The sequence below is a fragment of the Lepisosteus oculatus genome, chromosome 8 (assembly GCF_040954835.1).
Source record: "Lepisosteus oculatus isolate fLepOcu1 chromosome 8, fLepOcu1.hap2, whole genome shotgun sequence".
In the NCBI taxonomy this organism is placed as follows: Eukaryota; Metazoa; Chordata; class Actinopteri; order Semionotiformes; family Lepisosteidae; genus Lepisosteus; species Lepisosteus oculatus.
Window position 1 is genome coordinate 2,020,626 of NC_090703.1, and position 21,157 is coordinate 2,041,782.

Sequence of the window (21,157 nt, forward strand, 5' to 3'; positions counted from 1 at the left end):
ACTTCCAACACAGCATTTACCCACAATATCTCTGCTAATCCGAGCAAAATAAGTATAAAAAGTGTTCTGTATGCCAGGTGAAACCTTTCACCATGAAAGGGACTTATCCATATGAAGGAAAAAAAGTATCCTTTTTAATACACAGTGTGATAAGCAGTTCAAGGTTTGCCAGAATGAACACAAGATCTTAAAGCCACTGCAGGTTCTCTGGCAGCTTTCATGTTCCAAACTAGTCATTAACATTATTACTACTTCTGTCATCATGTAGTATCATTCATCATCATATGCACTCGTGTCCAAACTGGAAAAATAAAAGCTCTGATATGACACTTCCATTCCTGCATTTAACATGTTATGGCACAGTCAAAATGGCAAAAGTATGAAGAAGCAGTGGGATGCTTTCCATTAATTTGCTTAGAAGGGATTTACATTGTTAAATTAAGACCATTCAACAGCTTTACTTTTTGTAGTTTTCTTTATTTAAGTTGGGAATGTCCTTACATTATTAATGCAATAACTATTTCAAGCTTTTGCACTTTCAATTTGTTTTGCTTTGATGGTCAGAGTTACCCGTGAGGTTTTTTTTAATAAGAATCATTTGATTTCTAGCTGGACATTTCACTTTCAGGAAGTAAAAATAAGAAACAGACGAGAAGAAAACCATGGGCAAACAGATGTTTGACACATTGACAAACGTTTGTACCACGGTGAAGAAAAGGGGCCAAATGCTAATTCATAGTTAGAACTGGAAATTAAAAAGCTAAATATGGAATGACTCCTGTTTTTAAGACAAACCACAAACAGTGGAGTATAGTCTGTGTTATTCAGCACCTTTTACAGCAAAATAGCAGCTTCAGTGACTACGTCATCCATGCATTTTTACAGAAACAAATGAAAAAACACCTGTCAGTAGTACTTGCACTAGAGTGCATGCAGTCTTTAAACAGGCATGCCATTAAAGGTTTCTGGAGCTGCCATCAGTGTGAAATATTTAAATTGTTGGAAATAAAAACAAAACAATAAATAAATGAATCTGTACATAAAAGACGCATATTTTCTTACCAAAGCAAAACACATGCACAGGAATGCGTGTCTCAGACACCCTTTTACATTTGTTTTTACAGGTTTGGAAGAGGAATTATGCAACGTTCTTAATGCCAAAAACAAAAATGCAACAAGTAAGAGGTTCTAGGAGTGCAAGTACTGCATAAACAAAATGGCAATATAAAGACAGAAGCAAGACAATGAAACACCACTTCTGGAATCAAAGTGAACTACAGAACTAAACAGCAAGATTAGGTTGAATTTTTTTTCTTCTGGAATATACATCTGATTAAATGCTCATCTTTCTGTAATTTACAAAATATATCCTTTTTAATTAAATAATTTTTTTTTTCTTCCTAGTTTTTGGACGTAGATTTACTGTATGTGCAAGTTTTGCAGTGGACTTGCATCTTGATGGCATCAAATGTTGCTTTTTTAACTGCTCCTGGGAAAAAATTGTTGTTTTTTTGGTAAAATTGGATACTATTTCTACCAAACATTATCCACACCTTGAATTTGAATTTATGGAAGATGTTTAAACACAGCATGAACTTTAAATACAGAGGTAACAACATTTCAGTTGATGAAAAAATTGCACTGATTGTGAAAAAGTTTTATATACACATCTGAATTTCATGGCAGAAAAATAATGTGGGTAGTAACAAATGGTCCAAGGCCAAAACTGGACAGCCCTGGTCTACAGCAAACATTTCTAATAAACATTTACAAAAACAGCTTTTTTAAAAATTTATCCATCAAAGAGGTTCGAAAATGTTTATATTGCACAGAAAACTGCAGGCGATAAGCTTAACAGATTTGGAACATATAGACGCACAAGCTGAAGACAGACTGACCAATCTCGGTGTTTGCAGAGCCTTAAAAAAAAGATTTCAAACACAAATACCATAATAAGTTAAGAACAAAATTACACTTGAAATGAAAAAGATAAAACCTTTTTCATTTTTTACACTGCTCTGCCATCATTAGCTCAATGTATTAAAATAATTTTAAAAAGTGTATACTAAGTGGTTCTGTGACTTTTCACTGAATGCCTCAGACTTGCAGTGCACATTTGGTTAACATGGAAAACAATCAGTCTTCGTTTTCTTCATATGTGGTCTCATCAAAGGGTCGATCCAATAAAGGGACTGGTCTGTGCCGGGAATACTTCAGTTGCAGTAGATCTCCTACTTCGCTGATCACATTTAAAGCCTGAAAGCAAACATATTGCAATTTGGGTGTAGTTGTTACAATAAAATAATGAGAACACAATTAATACAATATATTACAATCAGTGTATAGCTGACTTAAAGAAGAAAGGTTGTTTCAAATGACAATATAAATAAAAGGGAGACGAGTCTAATCCAAGTCATTATGCGCATCATTAAATTTTGCCAAAGTTTTACCCATTTGATTTGGCATAATTAACATCACAGATGCTACACATATGCTAAGGAAGTGCTGAAAGGGTGGTAAAGCATTGAGCAAACAGCCACAGAACAAGAACACAGGACCAGATCAAGAGAGAAAGGAAACTATGTCTTGCTGAGCGTTGCCCTGAATAATCGGATGAAAACCAGACCAGTGCTGAGAAAAGATGCAAGGTCCTCACCCAAGAAGAATATAGTTAATAAGCCAAGACCATCAGAGGACATTCGGTGATGCACACTAGTGAATGGCAGTATAATTCCTGAGCTCCACTAAATCTCCTCTTTATGCGATATACAGCAAACTCTTTTGTATTCCTATCCAGCTGTATCAAACAACAATCCCTCATGTGAAACTAGCTTCACACAAAGCGTACTACACAAGTATTTCTGGGTAGGATGAATTATATTGCAAGAAGTACACACTAGGCTTTGTAAAGAAATAATGAATAGTATTTATTAATTAATAAATAATAAAGGTGGGCTAAGACTTTTGGACGACACTACTAAGGCCACCATGATGAGAAAGCCAAATCTGGTAACTGAGGAAGCACTTGTATGTTGCAGCACCTTTAATGCAAATTCTAATAGCAGTAACTATGGTTAATAATTAGCCAGATGAACATATAGAACATGGGACATTAAACCAAAGCTATTCAGAAAACAAACACCACAGCAATGCATTCCTTAACTGATTCAATACAAACCAAATTACAGAATATTGGAACACTTCTGCACAGCATATCAAAACAAGCAAAAGCCTTTTCTTTTATAAACTTTTATAATCGTGTAACTGAAAAGGGAAATTAATCTTTGCCAACATTCCTCCAAATACAGATCCAATATATTTTACTTCGTTTTTGCTCATTGCAGTTAAAGATCTTTTAATTAAGGTTTTACATGACTGATGGTTTTTAAAGAAGCCATGGAACAAATGAATTTCATGCAGTGTGAAGGAAAACTACAGCCAAGAGAAACTATTGTATCTGAGCAGCAGAGGATACCTTTTTACACTGCATTACTGAAACCCATGTGGAAGCAATTTGGAGTTTTGGACATAAATAAAATGTTAACCGTTTCATGAACTTGTATTTGAAATAAGTTATTTAAAAAAAAAGGTTCAAATGACGGGTTGCACAACAAAAGCAATTTTATTCTTGTGCAGGTCTTTATGAAAAGTGTAATATACTTTTCAGCACAACTAAATCTCTAGTCCATAGGGAGGCAGGTTACATATTCTTTGATCTTGTGCCAACAGGGTCAAACATGGAAGTCTCAGTTACACAGAACTCTCCAGCTCCTGGCTTGAAAGAAGCAAACCCATTGTGCAAGCTAAAAATTCATTGACAATCTTCCAATACAACTTGCATTCAGAGGTTTAACACCGATATTCTGTGTTACATTGCTGCATTTAATAAACCTTTTAAATTCTGCACTGGTACAATTAGTATACTTTGTCCCATGAACTACACAACCCAACTGCAAAAATCCAAATAAATTTTCTCATCCATCACCTGTGTTGACGGTCTTTCAACTTTTCATCTTTCAGCAAAGTCATTCAGTATGGCATAAACACTAGATGAAAGTCAGTGATGCACAAAACCTCACTTGCTTCTATTTCACCCAGGAGAAAGTGCTCATAATGAAGCATTAAGTAAGAAAGAATAATTTTACTCATCTATTAAAACAGAAGGCTCTTTCTAAATAATGTGAATCATCCCAATGAAAAGGACTAAAAGAACCCCATCTTAATGCAATAGAGAACCAGCTCTACTCAGAAAAGGCGACACTTCCCTATTCCTGCGTCATTCTTTCCAAAGACAACTATGCCACCAGACTAAATAATGCAGCTCAATAAACTTTAATTTTTGGGTTAATATGAGAAATTGGCTACTACGATCTTAATAGAAGAGGAGCCCCAGCCTCCAGTCAAAGAGCAATAAAGTTGTCAGGACAATCCTGAAATCTAATGCTCAATGGAGAAGGAAAACCAACAAATTCACATCACAAAAAATAAATGCATTGAACTTGAAACTAATCCTGCAGCAATTAAAACCTTCACACCTTGACTGTTCTGTCTGAAAGTAAAAACGGTAAACGTGACAAAAATGCATGGGAGTATCTTGATCCAGTGCGATTTATAGCTCACAGAACATGATACGTTTTAAAACTGTACAAGAAACAGTGCTTGTAGGCCAAACTTAAGAGGATATATAGTAGAAACCAGCGTTTCGATAACTGAATGTGGCTTGTGGATAACTCATGGCATTTCAGGTACAAGCCAATAACCGTTATGAAGACAAACAGCACGGTTCTCCACTTATGGACATTAACATCCACTTTAGAACAGGGAAGTAATTAAGTACTAAAATATACATATTGATGACTTTGCTGAAGATCATGAAGGGTCAGACAAGGCAAATGGATTCAACCTACACTTTGAAGAACATCACTAAATGAAAGCAGAAGAAAAAAGGTTTTGAGTAACAGAAGTTTTTAAAAAGACAATGTGAAAAACTTACTGTATCGAGCATTTCTTTGGTGTGAGCAGCAGATACACAAAATCTGGCCCTGGATTCAATGATTGGTGTGGCTGGAAAGCCAACGACAACCACTCCAATGTTTCTCTTCAGCATTTCTCTTCCGAATGCGCTAAAATTAAAAGCGAATAAATTAGAATTAAGTGTCAATTACTGCAGCAATGTGAACTCAGGGGTTTGAAGAATTTCCAACTTACCCAATTTTTGCAGGCATATAGAGCATCATGGGCACTACGGGCGAGTCATCATTTCCGTATATAATGAATCCCATCTCCCTTAGTTTTCTCCGAAAGTATCTAGTGTTTTCTGCAAGCTGCTGAACACGTTCCAAGCCTGAAAAACAACAACAGATTTGCGTACTTGTTCCTACTTCCTAAATACCAATGAAGTCCCCATTTCTTTCAAAGACCGTGCAAGTTTTCTAGGTGCTCATTTGTGCTGAAAGTCACAATGCGGTCCCATTTTTGGTACGAGAACTGTGGTGAAAAACACATCTGATAAGGATACGTCTTCCCCTCTGCTTACTCTGATTCACCTCCCAAATATCCAAATGTCAATATGCAGTACAATGGTATGCATGCCACCCACTAGCTTCTCACCAATTAAAATGCTCTGTGGAGTTCTATCTCATTCACAGCTTCTCACCTACAGCTGTTAATAAACTTTCTTTCAATATTGGATTAAGTGACCTAATTGTAAAATATTTCAAATAGTTTAAGCAACAATGAAACACAGCGCCTGCCTTTCCAACTCATCATAGCGATTAATCTTATCACGTATGTGAGTGTAACACAATGTTCACCTGACCATGGACAATCACTGTTAGTGACTTATTCACAGTAGAAGTGAGAAATCTCAGTTCCAGAAAGAGTAAATAACAGATAACAGAGGAAACGTACAAGAGAACATATGGGACCAAAGTAAGGTTCCTCGGATCAGTCAGATGCACTGGTATTGTGAGCGATACTGGCTAGCAAATCAGCAATAGAACATAACATGTACGTCCCAAGATGAAGAATGATTTATATAACCTACTTGTAGGAATTCTTATACCATAAACCTTTTTCATATGTGCAATCAGATTGTGAAACATCTCATTATTCCTGCAATGTCGCTTTTACACCTAACATTCTTCGGCTGAAGAATGATCAACAATGTTGTAAGCCTTCATTTTTCAGATTTCAGAATTTTTTTCCCAAATACATTTGTCTCTACTTCAACTTGACTTAATTTCTTTTAGATTAATCCCCTTTGGCATGTGGCCATACTTGTCTTATTGCGCTCATTACTCAGGCTACTCATCTATCATTCTACCCACATTGCAAAGAGGTCACCAGTGGTCTTCACATAGCTTTGAACTGAGCCTCAAAACACAGGACCCCTGTACTGCTACTGTTTTTCCCTGACTTCGGAATACAGCCATCATCAACTGGTCTTTCACAAGACCTTCACATGCTCAAGCAATTAAATGCAACTTAGACCAAGTTAGCTGATGAAAAGATACCAATAGTGATCCGAGCAGCACTCATTTTGTATCCCATTTCAGAAACACTAACAACCACTGGCACAAATCCTCACATTATGGTCTGGCAAGTGTAACTGCTTAACCAAGTTCAGGCCAGCTTTAAGTATCAAAATAGCTACAATATGTTGACAAAGGGAGTCACGTCTGACTGCCGATTGTTTTTTAAAACTAGAAACTCCTAGTTTGTACACCTACCTTACAAGTTCAGCATTTACTGCAACAATTTCAAACATGCAATAGCATTGTACTTGGAATTCTTTTCAAGCTTATATGATTCCAGTTTCAAGATTCCCTTCTGCAAGAGTTGTGTGCACAGTTACAGTACAAGACACTACAGGAACACAATAAAAATAATATCAAACACACTCAACTCCATCCATTTTGGATGCACCAAAATAATCATGTCTTTTACAGAATAAAATTAAATAACAGTTAAAAATAAAAACACTTATTCTTGTTCTGGCAATATTTCAGTTGTAGTTTTCTCTTCTTTAAAACTACAACATTTCAGAATCCCTGTACCCATGTAAGCGATGTGACGTTGATGTAAATGTCAAGACGTTCCTTCATCAATCATCCCCTGCATGCGCAAAGAATTAGCTTTTCATTAAAAATGTATATCCTTTTGTATTTCAGACATTTGAACAGGCTATTTTGGCCAAATGCTATAGAAAATGGATTGTAGACTTTGGAATAATAAAGCAGGTTTTCAGTCATAGCAAACAGCAATCAGGATATAAAAGGTTACAAACAAGAGGAGGCCATTCAGCCCATCTGGCACTGAATGGGACGGATACCTGCATATAGGTATTAAATCATTCTGAGCACCAAGGTATAAAAAAAAAAAATCGGGTAGCCCATTATACTGTGTTCTTACAGCTACTGAAACAAGAGTAAAAGAAAGCAAATGTTCCTCTATTGCATGAAATGAAACCAAAATGCAATTGCTGATGAGCTGAAATATCAGTTATCTGATCCATTTTAAGAAAAGCGACTGGCTGTGAAATCCTTAATCTTTTCACGATCCTCATGAAAACTAGCTACTGACAGACACTCTATTCCAAAAGTCGTGCCCAGGTCATCCCTTCGGTGGCTGAAAATGACACCAGCTCTCTGTAATCCTAAACGCCTCATTTCACTTCTGAGCAGCCCCCGGTGAGCTAGTGAAACCAGGTCTGGCCAGTAACAACTCGCAGTCTTATCTCACTCTAGATTTGTAAAATAACTTAATATAAATGCATCCATCATTGTTTTATGATGGCTTTACTTTTCATATACTCTAAAATTCTTGTCTGACATGAATGATCTAAAGCACTCAAATAAAGGAGGAATATAAATCATCTGCTACAAAAAGCCATGCATGGATTAAAGATAATGAAGTAAAAAAAAATCTTAAGAAAGCTTTAATTCAACAGAGCCAAGACAAGAAAAAGGTGGTGTGATACTTAACTACGTATCAATATGTTTGAATATGAAGACCTGAGTTTCTCTCTGACTAGTAATACAAAAGATTTATTGATGTGCAAAATTCAAATCTTTTGAGAGCCATTACCGAATAGCTTTTCAATCCAAGTGCTGATCAGCTTCATAAACTGCTAGACGAACAAATGTATTAAATAATAACGTGCATATGAAAGCAATAAAATTTTAAAGAAAATTGTACTCAAACTTCAGACTCCTCAGTCAACATGCATGTTCTTCTTGGGAAAGGGTGCTCTCCAAAGTAAATCTTTCTGGGGTGCACTTTCAACAACTAGTTTCACAATACACATTCTTAACTCATTCCAGACACAAACTTGAGATGTAAAGTGAAAAGGGCTTAAAGAGTTTCCAGATGTAGAGGCCATATCCCTTTCAAATGAGTTTCTCCTGACTTCCTTTTCATCTAGCGAGAGATAATTACAAACGCCCGTGCCTATTTTTCAGCTTTTGAGGAGGGGGTAGGAATGCCTACACATGGTATCAGCCTGTCAGTACAACTTCTTGTGCCCTGCACAGGAAATCAAGTGGCAGTCATGCTGCTGAAATTAATTGTCTAACTACTCTTTGTTTTTTTGGATGTTTCTGACGCATTTCTGCACAGAAAAGCAGAATGTATACATTTCTTTACCAACAACAACAAAAAAATGCAATCCATTGGAAGTACTTGAGTCTAGTTTTCTGCAGCCATGTTTTTTTTAATGGCATGGTCTTCATTCAACAAAAACAAATAGTAATTTATTATGTTTTGTTTATTACACTTTAAACGTCTGCCCATCACTATCACAGAAGAAAACATTTATATTTTCTCAGAGTACATAAAGCTTCAAAAGAAAGCCCACTGCAGTTAAAAATCTGCTAAACCAGGTCTTAGATTGTTAGCTCATAGTAGTTAGGCAGGGATCCAAAAGAGATTCTTTTTCAATAGATTCTAATATGCAGAATAGCAAAATGTAAATATGACAACTGTGGTATACACTTTTAAAACTTAGAAGAGCAAAAATAAAATTAAGAAATCCTTCACTTTTCAAATTCTTTCCCATTAAAAGCATACTGTATTTCATTAACTTCCACCAAAGTATAGATAGTTTTGTTTTATTCAGACTAAGTGCATTATCACTGCCAGAATCATAGTGAAAATACCACAGACAGATGTGTTTAGCAGACCTCCAGCTGTTAGGATAGCTTAGGCAGGCAGTAGATCACTCTGGTACAGCAGGTCCGGCAGCCACTCAGATCTCACATTTAAGAAGAATGCCCTTATGCTAGAGGTTAACGAAACCAAGGGGAAACTGAAGTACAAAAACACAGTTTAACACCTAAAACGCATGTAGTAACACTAGAAACCCTGAGAATGTCAACATTGAAGACAAAGACGAATGGGTACTATTTGTAAAATCTGTGTTGAGTACACAAGGTGAAATCTAATTCAATGCTGTGATGAAGGACATGAGCAAGTACACTTAACCAAATGACTTGAGCTTCCTTCACACCTTTATGGTCTAAGGAATGTTAGACATTTTTATAACATTTAAAGGAAAACCTGCGTTAATCATCTGTGTTTGCCCATTACCCAAATAAACACCAACCATTTTTAGTTTCGTAGTTTAGGAAATAACATTAACAGCAGAAGAAATATTCCTCTAATATCCGTGTCTTGCTCTAGCTGCTCTGGTTTGAAACACTGCCAGGATTAAGGTTTTATGGTTTACCATTCTTGATCCTAGAACTAACTTAAATTTTCCTGACTACGTCCATCTGACTTAAACCATATTCCCCCGCATCTGTTGTCAGTAAAAATATACATGCTTACAAAGCTGATGATGCTACAGAGATCCTGTTTGACTGCAGTTCAAGTCAGAACAAGAGATCCATGGAGTATTTAAAATATTTACTGTGAGAGGATACAACATGGCTGCACCACATACATTTGACTGTTCACTATATGCTCAGAACCTTAAATGGCTTGATTTGGAAGATGAATGAACTGCTATTTAAACAAACCAATTCAAATGATTTTCTTCCTGGTTCCAAAGCGGTTTCTTCACTAACATTTTCTCCACATTTGCTCATACCACCCACACACATTTCAGGTTCATTTCCTGCAATATACAACTGTCTGGTCCTTGAGGTGTTTTCTCCTTGGGGTGCATGACAAATGCCCCACACTCATTCTATTTCAGGATAATGTCTCGCATGTTAGAATGGTTGAAATCAACTCTCCAAGACAATGAGAACTATTTGTTGTGATATTGTAAAGCCTAGCACAGGAAAGCCTTGGATGAAAGCCCGAAAAAAAAACAATTTGGCATTGTCTTAGCTAATTACCATGCCTTCTCCAAATCAAGAAATCTCTGAATGCACATCAGGCATTAAACACCTACAACCAAACCAGTACGAGGGACTAAATCTCCTTCCACTACTAAATACCATTTTTTCTGTATACTGTGATTTACACTATTTATTTTCATAAAGCATTATACAACACCCCTTCAGGCACACAAAACCCAACTGCATAATTTTCAATGGACATTTAAGTAGAAAAAACATCTCATGAATGGAAAAATATTTTTAAGACCAGAATACTTACATTAATTTACAACATTAAATGAAAAGCGATCATATTTACAACCTTTAAATGCTCTTGGCGTTACCACAGACATCTGAAGAGGTGCCAGGGCCATCAGAAAATCAGGAAATCCACTTTTCACAAATTGATTTCTATTTGTTTTCCACAGTTTCCCAAGGTTTAGTCCGAGACCTAGTACTGCTGAAGTGCTGTAGTATCTTTCATCAGATGACAGCTTTCCTAGCATCTGAGTCTTAATTTAAAATGTAACTGGCACTTCATTAAGCAAAACACAATCACACTTTTGTTCACAACAATAAAAAAGGCAAATACATTCACACTTACAAAACGCAAATGTTGTTCACTCCAGCATACAGTTAATCCTGTTAGGTTTTTAAACAGGCAGTCAATGTTACTCACAATAGCTGGCTTTTACACCAATACGCTAGTGTCAATAACAAAAAAAAAAAATGCCACTGTTTGAAAACTTAACTGCCGGGAAAGTCGTCTCATTCCAAAAACCAATGCATAGTGAATGTAGAAAGGTTAGCACGCAGAAACTACATGGGATCCATTTCATACTCAGTATGGAAGAAGTGAAGTGGTGCTAACACTGCCATTTGGTAACAAGCACAGCTTGTTTCATATTCCTGAAAGAGTTTGCAATAAACAGGAAAAGATTTGTTACAGAAAACGAGCCTCGTAATTCCTGTTTCAGTAGGAACAACTTCCTTTATTACAGAATGGACTGGGTCAGGGCAGTTATAGTCTCAGTTCTGTGGAGCCGCATGTTTAACCCGAGATGGGTAGATTGGGGCGATTGTGTTTTCGTGATTGCTAGAGCAGCAAAACATTAAAGGAGTCTCAACGAAGAAAATATTATATTTGTGTTTCTGGTAGTTGAGAACACATTGTAGAGATTTAAACTTTCTGCTTAATATTTCACCCAGCTCTACACTGTTGTACCAGTAATTATATATTTTTTTACATTTAATACATTTGTGATTATTTTTCTGTAGGAGCAGCCCTTCTGTTACAGAATATGGAGTATGCATGGGGACTACAAATTCTTATTTGGGTGTAGGGTTCGAATCTGCTTTTGTTATGAAGACAAGGTTCTTCACTTGTATCCAACAACAGTTAAAAGAACAGCGGGAATTTACAACTCGACTTCTTGATGCAAGAATGCATTATTTCAGATTCATGCCAGGACAAAAAAATAGCATTAAAACAGCTTATCAAACATCTTAAAAATGATGACTGCCTGATTAGGATCAGTTTATGAAGGAGAACAATGAGTTACTTGTTTATATAGCCTGTATTACTGTAAAGAAAGAATGACGCTGCTGGTAGCAGTTGTATACCAAGAAGTCTCTTGAGTTTCGGTATCAGAAAAAGATCTCCACTTTAGGAAAACTGATTTTACAAACTGTTCAAAATATGGAACATGGGTTGTGTAATACTATGATGTTGAATTTAACTTCAACTGCAGTCATTATGATTATATTCCCCCCACTATTTCTAAAAATGAATTTGTTTATACAATGCCGAGTTTAATGTTAACAATGCCCTTTACAAATAAAATCACCCATTTAACTATGGCATGTGTACTTACAAAGGTGAAAAGGAAAATACTTGACAGACAGGTCTATATTTATGGACAGCAAATTTATGAGAGTACCACACAGATAAGGCCAAAACCATAGTCTTTAAAACGACAGTCAATCTAAAAAAAATCCTCTCGCAAAAAGTCTTCACAAAGCACTTAAAAACGTCACAACCTTCGTGTCAGTAACAGTTGCTTAACTGGAATCCTCATTTATTCAAGAGGACATTAAACATTCCTGAGTCTTTGGTGCCCTCTGGCGGCCGACTAGCATTATACGTTAGAAGACTGCCTTGGACTTCAATCGGCAGCCACAGGAGCTCGATGGCCAGAACGACCTCTTTCTCTGCTGTCACATTCCTTATAAGGTGGGCTGATGACAAAACGTGCTTTCCCCACTTATGAGTGTTATTTGCATTTTTTTTTCCCAGTATAGACTAAACATACAACAGAAAACAATTATTTTTCACACATTTAAAGATGGGTTAGTAAGTTAATAGCATCTCTATAGAGCTTTTCATCTCAGGGATGTTACAAAACGCTTTATGCATAGAAGAAGACACTTCTTCCACCAAAGAAGCACAGCGTCCACCTGGGTGACATGGGACAGACATGACGTACCAGCAGCCCCACTACATAGCAGAGGAAACTGCTTCAGGCTTTGATAGAGTAACTTTAGGGAGGCAACATTGTACGAGTCCAGCGTGAAGTTAGCTAGGCCACTTAGGTAAACACACCTTCTCTTTCACGGGACTTGTGAACTGCCTCAAGTTTAATTTCCCTTGCAAAGAACAGCAACTCCTACAGCACAGCACTCCCCATCACCTCCCTAGAACACTGGTTTGATCATTCAGGTCCAGAGGTACCCCTGGAGCTCATGCCTTTCCCATCTCTACCTACAGCAGCTACATGGTCTTCCCTGGAGATCTCCTGTCTCAGTGCAGACCAGGCCCAAATGCTGCTGTCAGCAACCTACAAATTTACAAGTTACTGTGTTTGTTAAAATTATTCTGGAGACTAACCCCCCCCAAGTAAAGTGTGTTTCCAAACCTACCGATCGTAGTTCCATCTTCTCCCATTATGCACTTCATGGAAGTGATGATCTGCTCCACCACGGGCGGAGACATCGACGTGGCGTACACCGCGCTGTGAGAATGCGTGCGGAGATAGTCTATGAGCTCCTGTGGAGAGACCAACACACAACATTGGCCTTCCAGCAACCTCCACGCTTCTTCAGTGAGGGTCTCGATTTCAAACCAGGCCTTGGCAAAAGGACACGTCTGTGCCAGCAAGAAAGTGAGGCTGTAGCTTATTACAGCTCATCTTAACTAAATTATAAGAGCCAACATTTCTGACAGCCTCCCACTCAAGGCAGCTTTCACAGACACGGGTTTGCAAACCATAAGGGGAATTATTTACCTTTCTTCCGCCAATGTATCCTCCCGCTGCCCCGAAACTCTTTGTGAAAGTTCCCATCATGATGTCAACATCTGTAGGGTCCAATCCAAAATATTCCACCACGCCTCTTCCCGAAGGTCCCAGTGCTCCAATACTGTGGGCCTCGTCAAGATACAGGTAGGCCTTGTACTTCTTCTTCAGAGCAATCACCTCTGGCAAGCGCACAATGGAGCCTTCCATGCTGGAAAATACATCCAGTCCAAGTCATCACACCAGGTTAGAGCTACAGGAACTTCTCACCCAAAACAAGATGCAGGAGACACTAAACAGCACAGTACAAACTTGCGTTTTTGAAAAAAAATCTTACACCAGTTCAGATCAACACTCTTTCTGCCCAACTGCCTTTGATAGCAGATCATGAATTATTCCTCTTGCTCAAGAACTGCCTTTTTTACCAGGTACTGTGGCACTGTTGCATTTCAGGAAACATACTTAACTACTGTTCAGGCGCCAGATGGAAACCTAAAGCACAGAACTGCCAACTTGGTGGTGGAAGGTTTCAGAACAAAATACCTGTAAATTCCTTCAACCAAAATTAGAATCTTCTTCCACGGTCTGTGAGTCCGGGGCTGTCCATGAACAATGGCATCCCTCAGAAGTTTCTCCAAACTTTGCATATCTTTAAAAAAAAATTAAGACAATGCAGTGGCATTATTCTCTTTCTGGTAAGTTTTTAAAGAAGCTGTAGTGAAGTTCTTGTGTTGTCCAAAACTGCACTGTAATATTACAAACCTTTCCTGTAGAACCAAGACTAACATTGGTGTTAATTTCACTCAATTCCATTTTGGATTAAACCCATTAATTTAGTCTAGTTATTAACTTATTACTGGTAAGACCTAAACAAACGATAAAGTGTTCAAGTCAAAGCACAATGCCACTCACTGTTATGTTTGAATACTCGGATAGTGGAACCCGATAATCTGGCTCCCAGAACCAGCGACGCATGGTTCAGCTCATCACTCAGAATCAGGCAACCCTAACAGAAGGAAACAGAGTTAGTGCAAGTGCATTGTTAACATAAAGAGGTGACTTAAGTGTTTGCAAGATGTCACACCATTTCCTCTATGGAAGATGTGCGTTGCTTTGGAGCTTATTTATGCACCCTACTTTATTGATTGTGTTCTCTACCTGATCCCCAATTTAGAAGAGCCAGTACCTGACCGACTGAGCTGCTGTGTGCGTTTTGAACTTGGGAAATTGAAGGTACATGCATCCCGTCGGGAAACTGCAGCCCAGAGCAGAAACAAGTGCACAGACCGGCACAGGATAAAGGCTGCCACTTCAGAGTGTCTAGGCATAAACTACATGCAGAAAGATTTACACTATCAAAACTATAAAAATGCCTTCAAACAAATTAGGGCAGGACTAAACATATTTTGACTCATTTAAAGGAAACCTCATTACATTACGTAATGAGTAACAGAAGAAAAATAAGCACAGGAAACTTTCAGGCGAAACGGTCTTCCTTCCCCACAGTCCAACCGACACAAAAACAAGCCGTGCCTTTGCCAAGACAAGCTTAGAGAGATCTCTTTCACAGGCACATTTTGCAGAGAGGAAACAGAATTAACTACAAAGGATTCATCGGCTTCAAAACAGGAAGTTGTGTAATAAAGACTACGAAGGTATCAGTGAGTGACAGCGCTGCAGACCGTTCTGAAATAAGAGCTACCCCTCAGCTAGCCACTACTCAAGACCATTCACTCTATTACAACTGCTTAAAAATAAAATTACTTTTATGCACAAAAAAGCATTGAGATGCTAGTAAGTCAAACTGTTCCTTGAACAGTCTTCTAACATAGTATTCATCTCGAGACATTTCTTTATTTAGGAATCATTTAAACCTTTTCTCCAGAGTGTAGAAAGGTGCAGCATGTAAAGTGGGTGTGAAAAACATATTAGACAAACATGACATCCCGCTTTAAAGAGCCACAAGAAATGTAGCTACAAAGAACACGAGAACAACACCACCTACAAAGTCTACAAGCAAGGCGGCGCCAAACCTTTCCAGCAAGAGCAGGGATGTTCATTGAGTTTGTAGCAAAGCCCATGCCAAAGGCCATGGCAGCTTCGACCCCCAGAAACCTCGCCACTAATTTCTCCAGCTTTTCGTGACTGTCCAGATTACCTGAAGAAAAAAAAACAAAACACAAGTGCCGTTTTTACCGTTCGTGTTTGCCGTTACACCCAACCAAAAATGCCAGCTGTGCATTTTTTTTAAACATCTGGGCACAAATGGAGGGAGGATTTTCCAGATGGCTCAGGTTTGTGTGCGCAAGAACACCAAAACTGAACCGAACTTAAGACCTCAAGAAAAGACGCCCTCCAAGCACCAGACAGATCCAGCTCACAGTCGCTCTGCCACGCTCCCTGCCGGGGCTGTTCTTCCTGGTGGCCTGTGCCTGCGCAGTGCCTGCCTGCAGGTGACTCACCCATCTCCTGCCTGGTGCTGGCCACTCCAGCTCCATATTTCTTAGAGATTTCAGCAGCGGCATCAGCGCAGATTCCAGTATTTTCAGCAAATCCCAAATAATTGTAAGACCCCATGTTAATTACACCTTTGACAACTTTTCCTGTGTACCTGCAAAATGTTCAAAAAAAATACCATTAACGAATGTAAGTTGTCCCACATTTCTTCAGAACTAAAAATAATAGTATTCTGGCCTGTATTTTCCCAAAATCTAAACAAACGTGAAGGTGGTTCCTCTAAGTTCATGGACATATCCTCTACATTTATAGAAAAAAAAGCAGATCACTCACTTAAATGTCCAATTGTAGTCATGGGACACCCTCTCCACAAGGTCAAACTTTGCCCCAGGAACACTGCATATGGGCCTGTTCCAGCTGTCACGAATCCTCATGTACAAGTTTCTCGTGTAGAAGTTTTCAAAGTCCTGATAAAGTGGAACAAAATCCTAAAGAAAAAAAAACGTGACTGTCATTCTTTAAAAAAAACATTATAGAAAAAACAGCATTTCTTTATTTATGGAAACTTAACAGCAATTGATGTAATATTCAACATCTCATCCTGAAGAGGTGTGGTACATTAGTACATACTGTAAATAGATCATTCCAACTTTAAACACAGACCGGTCTGTTTAACCAACAGGAGAATGTCTTGTTCTCTAAAGTTTCCTTCCATTCCAATATCCCTTTTGATCTTACCCATAATCTTGCAAAATGAAAATGTGGATAAATGCTCCTCATATGGAAAGTGATTAAAATTCTGAAATTTCCAGAATGTTGAATTATATTGAGCTGCAGCTTTTTTGGTAAACATGCTTCTAAATACCCTAAGCAAATGTGCTATTCTCTTGCAATTTTTCCTAATGTAATCTCATTTACCTAGATTTTTAAAAAATATAGGTATCACCAATTATTAATATACCCTCCTGTTTATCATACCCAGACAATCATGTGTTTGAACAGTTCTGAACCCTTGGACTGCACAGAATGAGTACGCGAAGCGGACTCCTCCAACCCCACCCCACCCCTGAGCAATTTGTCTTAACACATTCAGCTACCTGCTCCCGGTGCTGGAGGTGCTGGAGCGTCCCTCACTGCCAGCCCGCATGCCTGTGAGCTCCAGCAGGGGTCACCAGAGAGACCAGACCAGAGAGAGGCCCGGCCGACGAACCCCACTCTACGCTAGCTCGAACCCAAGCTCACAGAGCTCCACCTGCGAGCTCGAGGGAGTTCTTTTCGCTAGTTTAAACCACAACAGCCGCTTGCTAAAGCCAAAGAATAAATTACCTTTTGCTCCTCCCTTTCTCTGGCGATATGGCATTTCTCGATCTTCCATTCCCTCATAAAATCCCGCAGATACCCGAAGAGCGTGAGAATGCCATAACCCATGTAGGTGAGAACAGCAACCAGCATCGGAGTTTCTTCGAACGATTCATTGAACGGCCTCTTGTACAGCCCCCCATTGCACGCAATGTGATGAACCTGATCAAATTTGGAAAAATGAACAAAACCACTTTAGAAAAAAAAAAGTTATTCCTGGGGACTTTGTAAGACAGTGTCATTAGAACATTTAAAATTCAAACTGTGATTCATACAATAAAGTAACAATTTAATCAACTATCATTACTGTGCCAAAGCCTTGACTAATTTTAAATGACTCGGTTTGCAAACTGCCTTTTCATTTGTGTGTAAGTGCTGAAATCTCAGTAACATAAAATACGGATCATTGGTAAACCACACATGTACAAAATGTCCAATTAGGAAACAAACACTATACAACTTCCACACAGAAAATGAGATTTTCAGATATGACACATTTGATTAAATTACACATTAAAGTTATTTTCAGAGAATAGGATTATCGCTCAAGATCCAAAACAGGAAAAGTTAATTCTGTCAAACATGGAGCACCTCAGATATACTTTTCAAATGAAGGAAAGGAGGGGAAACACTTTTTATTTGAATGTGTTACTGAAGGTTAGCTGGTTCTTTGTTCGCTAAATCAGGTAAAAGCCTGCCCCGAGGGCCTTCATTCAATAGACTATGTACACAACGCACAGAGCTCGTATTGTTCTCTCCACTTTGCCACACAAACCAGTGAGGCTTGGAGAAGGAGACTAAAACAGCTCGAGAATGCTTGAAAAGTACAGGAGGGGAATGGGTCACGCCAAGAGACATTAAGGTTAACCTTTGAAAATGTGACGGATTTAAACCTCACACTGTAATCATAAACAAAGTGGTCAGACACACATTTGTCCTATATGCTTAGCTCTGGATTATATCAAAAACTGGATCTACCAGAGTGGCAAATTACAAGGACAGTGTGTATTCACCTTCAAGCCAGCCTAAAGGAACTGTTGGTGGGGGGAAATCAACACTTATTTATTTTAGACCTAAGAGTGGTACTTAAGATAAGATCACTTTATTGGCCATATACAATTTCTTGCATTAGGAATTTGTCTTTTCGCATAACCCAGCTTGCTCTCCATGAGACATGCAAACAGGGAAAGAAGCTTGGGGTCAGAGCGCAGTGTCAGCCATTTATAAGGCACCCCTGGAGCAGCTGGGGTTAAGGGCCTTGCTCAGGGGCCCAACGGAGAAGGGTTCCTCTGCCGGCCACGGGATACGAACCAGCAATCTTCAGCCACAGTCGCAGATCCTGAGCCACAGAGCCACTGCTCCGCCCCAGGTAATTCCAAGTGAGTAAACTTGCTTTTCAGGGTTAAAAACTGAACCACAATTAAAGTTTTAAGCCCTTCATATCTATCCTTCAATACAACATGCATGACCAATTGCTTTGTGCAATAAAGCTCCCATAATACAGCTTTGGTCCAACATTTTAAAAACCATGTTTTTAGTACTGACAGCACCAGAAGTCAGCAGCAAAATATTTTTTAATCTTAGCCATGGGAAGAAGACAGGCCCCTGCTCTTTTGTTTCAGATACAAAGAACACTGCAGTTTTATAATGACTGATAAAAACCTGTATTACAAACATAAACCATAAGACACTGTACAACAATGTTAGTCATGAGATGTAGATTTTCAGTAGAGAAAATCCTGTAGTTCGATGTCCTACGTTTCTAGTTAAACAACATTAAAGAACAGCTGCTTAAACAAGTACATGTGACTAGTCATGCCTCAGTAAGAAATACCCCAGTGGCTAGCTGCAATGGCATTGGTATGAACAGTCATTTCAAGGAAATCTCCAGTAGGAACTGCTGATTCTGCTTTATTTCAATCACTGTAAGGCTAATGAAAGGCATGTATACATAGTGGCATTTTATTAAACAATGTAAATTCTTTCTTTTTTAAATCTCCTAGACTTTTGACATATGTTCCCCCCCACAGAAAAAAAAATGTAATTGGAGGTTTTACTTCTGTGGTACGGCCAGCTAACGGAAGGAAATTTGCAAAGCTTCCTTCACTGTACTTAAGAGTCAGAATATCACAGAAACGGGCCTCCATCGCCACCCGAGTAGCGCTGGGGCAGAGCTGGGCGCTGTAAGAAACAGCTTCTCAGCTGGTCACGAACAGTACAGTGCCAACAGCGGGGGGGAGAGAGATCCTGAAGGGCGTGTTCACTCTGCATCTGTTCAGTTTCTTTCCCTGTAATTTTTTTTCCCAGCTGATGCTCAACAGATGTGAGGAATGCAGGGCTGGGGCAGCCGCAGCAGAAGAGCTCCCAGCGCAGGCCCAGCCCGTGAGGAGTCCGCAGGCATCCCGTTTCCCGGACTGCCAGTTCCCGGGAAAAACACACCGCACTCCTCACAGCCAGGCTGCACTTCCTGCGCTTGGACTGCAGTCACTTACATTTTCAAGTTTCTGTAGCATAAGCAGAAGCAAGTCTACTCTTCCCTAAAAAAAAAAAAAAGACCACAGCAAAGCTCTGTTCAAGCTACACTTTCCAAAAAACTTCGAACGGGACTCTGTACCCTCAGACACCACCGCTGTAGGCCAAATATGATCAACACCATTTAACAGAACAAACCTAACAGTGTCTCCGTCAAGGGAAAATAGGTAAAAATTCAAACTTTAAGTGGTCAGAACTACAGAGAATTAATCCACTTAACTAGATATCAATACATTTTACACCCCCCTTTTGGATTTTAAAGATCAGACAAGTTTTAGAACCGGCAATAACTTGGGATTCATTCCTGCTATGAAGCCAGTCTCTTTCTCTCCGGATGGGTAAACTTTAACACAAGTTGACCCAAGTTTTTTTTTTAACAGCAAACTTGACATTGGAAAAGTTAACAAAATAGTTATCCCTAGTAAACAATGCTGAGTTAAATGCTCAGACGGAGAGCAAAAAAAAAAAAAACACAACAAACCAAGAAAACAGCCTGGCCGAGTTTCCGGTGTCAAGTTCGGGAACACCAGAGGATTTCCTTGAGACGTGCGGGGACGGTGTCAGTCCGTCCCAAGCGAGCGAGTTGCATAAACAATCCCGTAATCTAGAGGCAGAGCCCAGCAAGCCCCTCTCTCCTGGGCTGAGCCTACACCCACTGCCCGCCGGGCCGCAGAAGCGCTTCACACGGCTCCGTCCCACACGTCCGCGCCGGGCCAGCCCGAACCCGAGCCCGATCCGGCCGGGAAAGATGCAGCACCCCCCGGGGCGGGGCGAGGCGGGCGGGCGCGGCTGGCACCGGGCTGCCCCCGGCACAGGCCACCCGAGGGCGGCCCGGCTCGGGTGTCCTATCCGAGGTGCCAGCCCCGGACGCGCTCGGAGACACCGGGGCGGCGGCGGCGGCAGGTGCGGGCCGTGCCCTCCTCCGCCAGCCGGCAGGGCCTCACCTTGTCCTCGGGGTAGCCGTGCTTGGGCGGCGGCGCCTGCTGGTAGACGTAGTGGCCCCGGACGCAGCCGTTCCTCCCCGGCTTAACCCCGTTGGCCGGGCGGTGGCAGCCTTCCCCGTTCGCCGGCTTGTTCACCGAGCCTTCGGTCATCCTTCTGGGCACGGACAGCGGTGCGTGTGACGGACGGGAGAGCGACGCGGAGCCGCGGCAGACGAGCGCTGTGACAGGGAGCCGCGCGCGAGGGGGG

General features: G+C 39.8%; 1 protein-coding gene across 1 annotated transcript; it reads right to left on the reverse strand.

Moving 5' to 3' along the window:
• Window positions 1-456: 456 nt before the first annotated feature.
• sptlc2a (serine palmitoyltransferase, long chain base subunit 2a) lies at window positions 457-21,156 on the reverse strand. Its single transcript, XM_006632128.3, has 12 exons — window positions 20,911-21,156; window positions 17,402-17,596; window positions 16,409-16,563; window positions 16,081-16,229; window positions 15,652-15,776; window positions 14,531-14,624; window positions 14,162-14,267; window positions 13,610-13,829; window positions 13,245-13,371; window positions 5,209-5,344; window positions 4,994-5,123; window positions 457-2,256 (listed from the first exon to the last, which is right to left on the reverse strand). The coding sequence occupies exons 1-12, from the start codon at window positions 21,058-21,060 to the stop codon at window positions 2,137-2,139; spliced, it is 1,707 nt and encodes a 568-aa protein (XP_006632191.1). The 5' UTR covers window positions 21,061-21,156; the 3' UTR covers window positions 457-2,136.
• Window position 21,157: the final 1 nt, after the last annotated feature.

Excerpts from the sequence above, each read along its gene's own strand:
- sptlc2a (XM_006632128.3), bottom strand. The coding sequence starts at position 21,060 with ATGACCGAAGGCTCGGTGAACAAGCCGGCGAACGGGGAAGGCTGCCAC. Across the intron at positions 14,625-15,651 it reads TCCCTGCTCTTGCTGGAAAG|GGTTGCCTGATTCTGAGTGA; the intron begins GTTTGGCGCCGC and ends TCCTTCTGTTAG. Across the intron at positions 5,345-13,244 it reads AGAAGATGGAACTACGATCG|GCTTGGAACGTGTTCAGCAG; the intron begins GTAGGTTTGGAA and ends GTTGTTTTTCAG.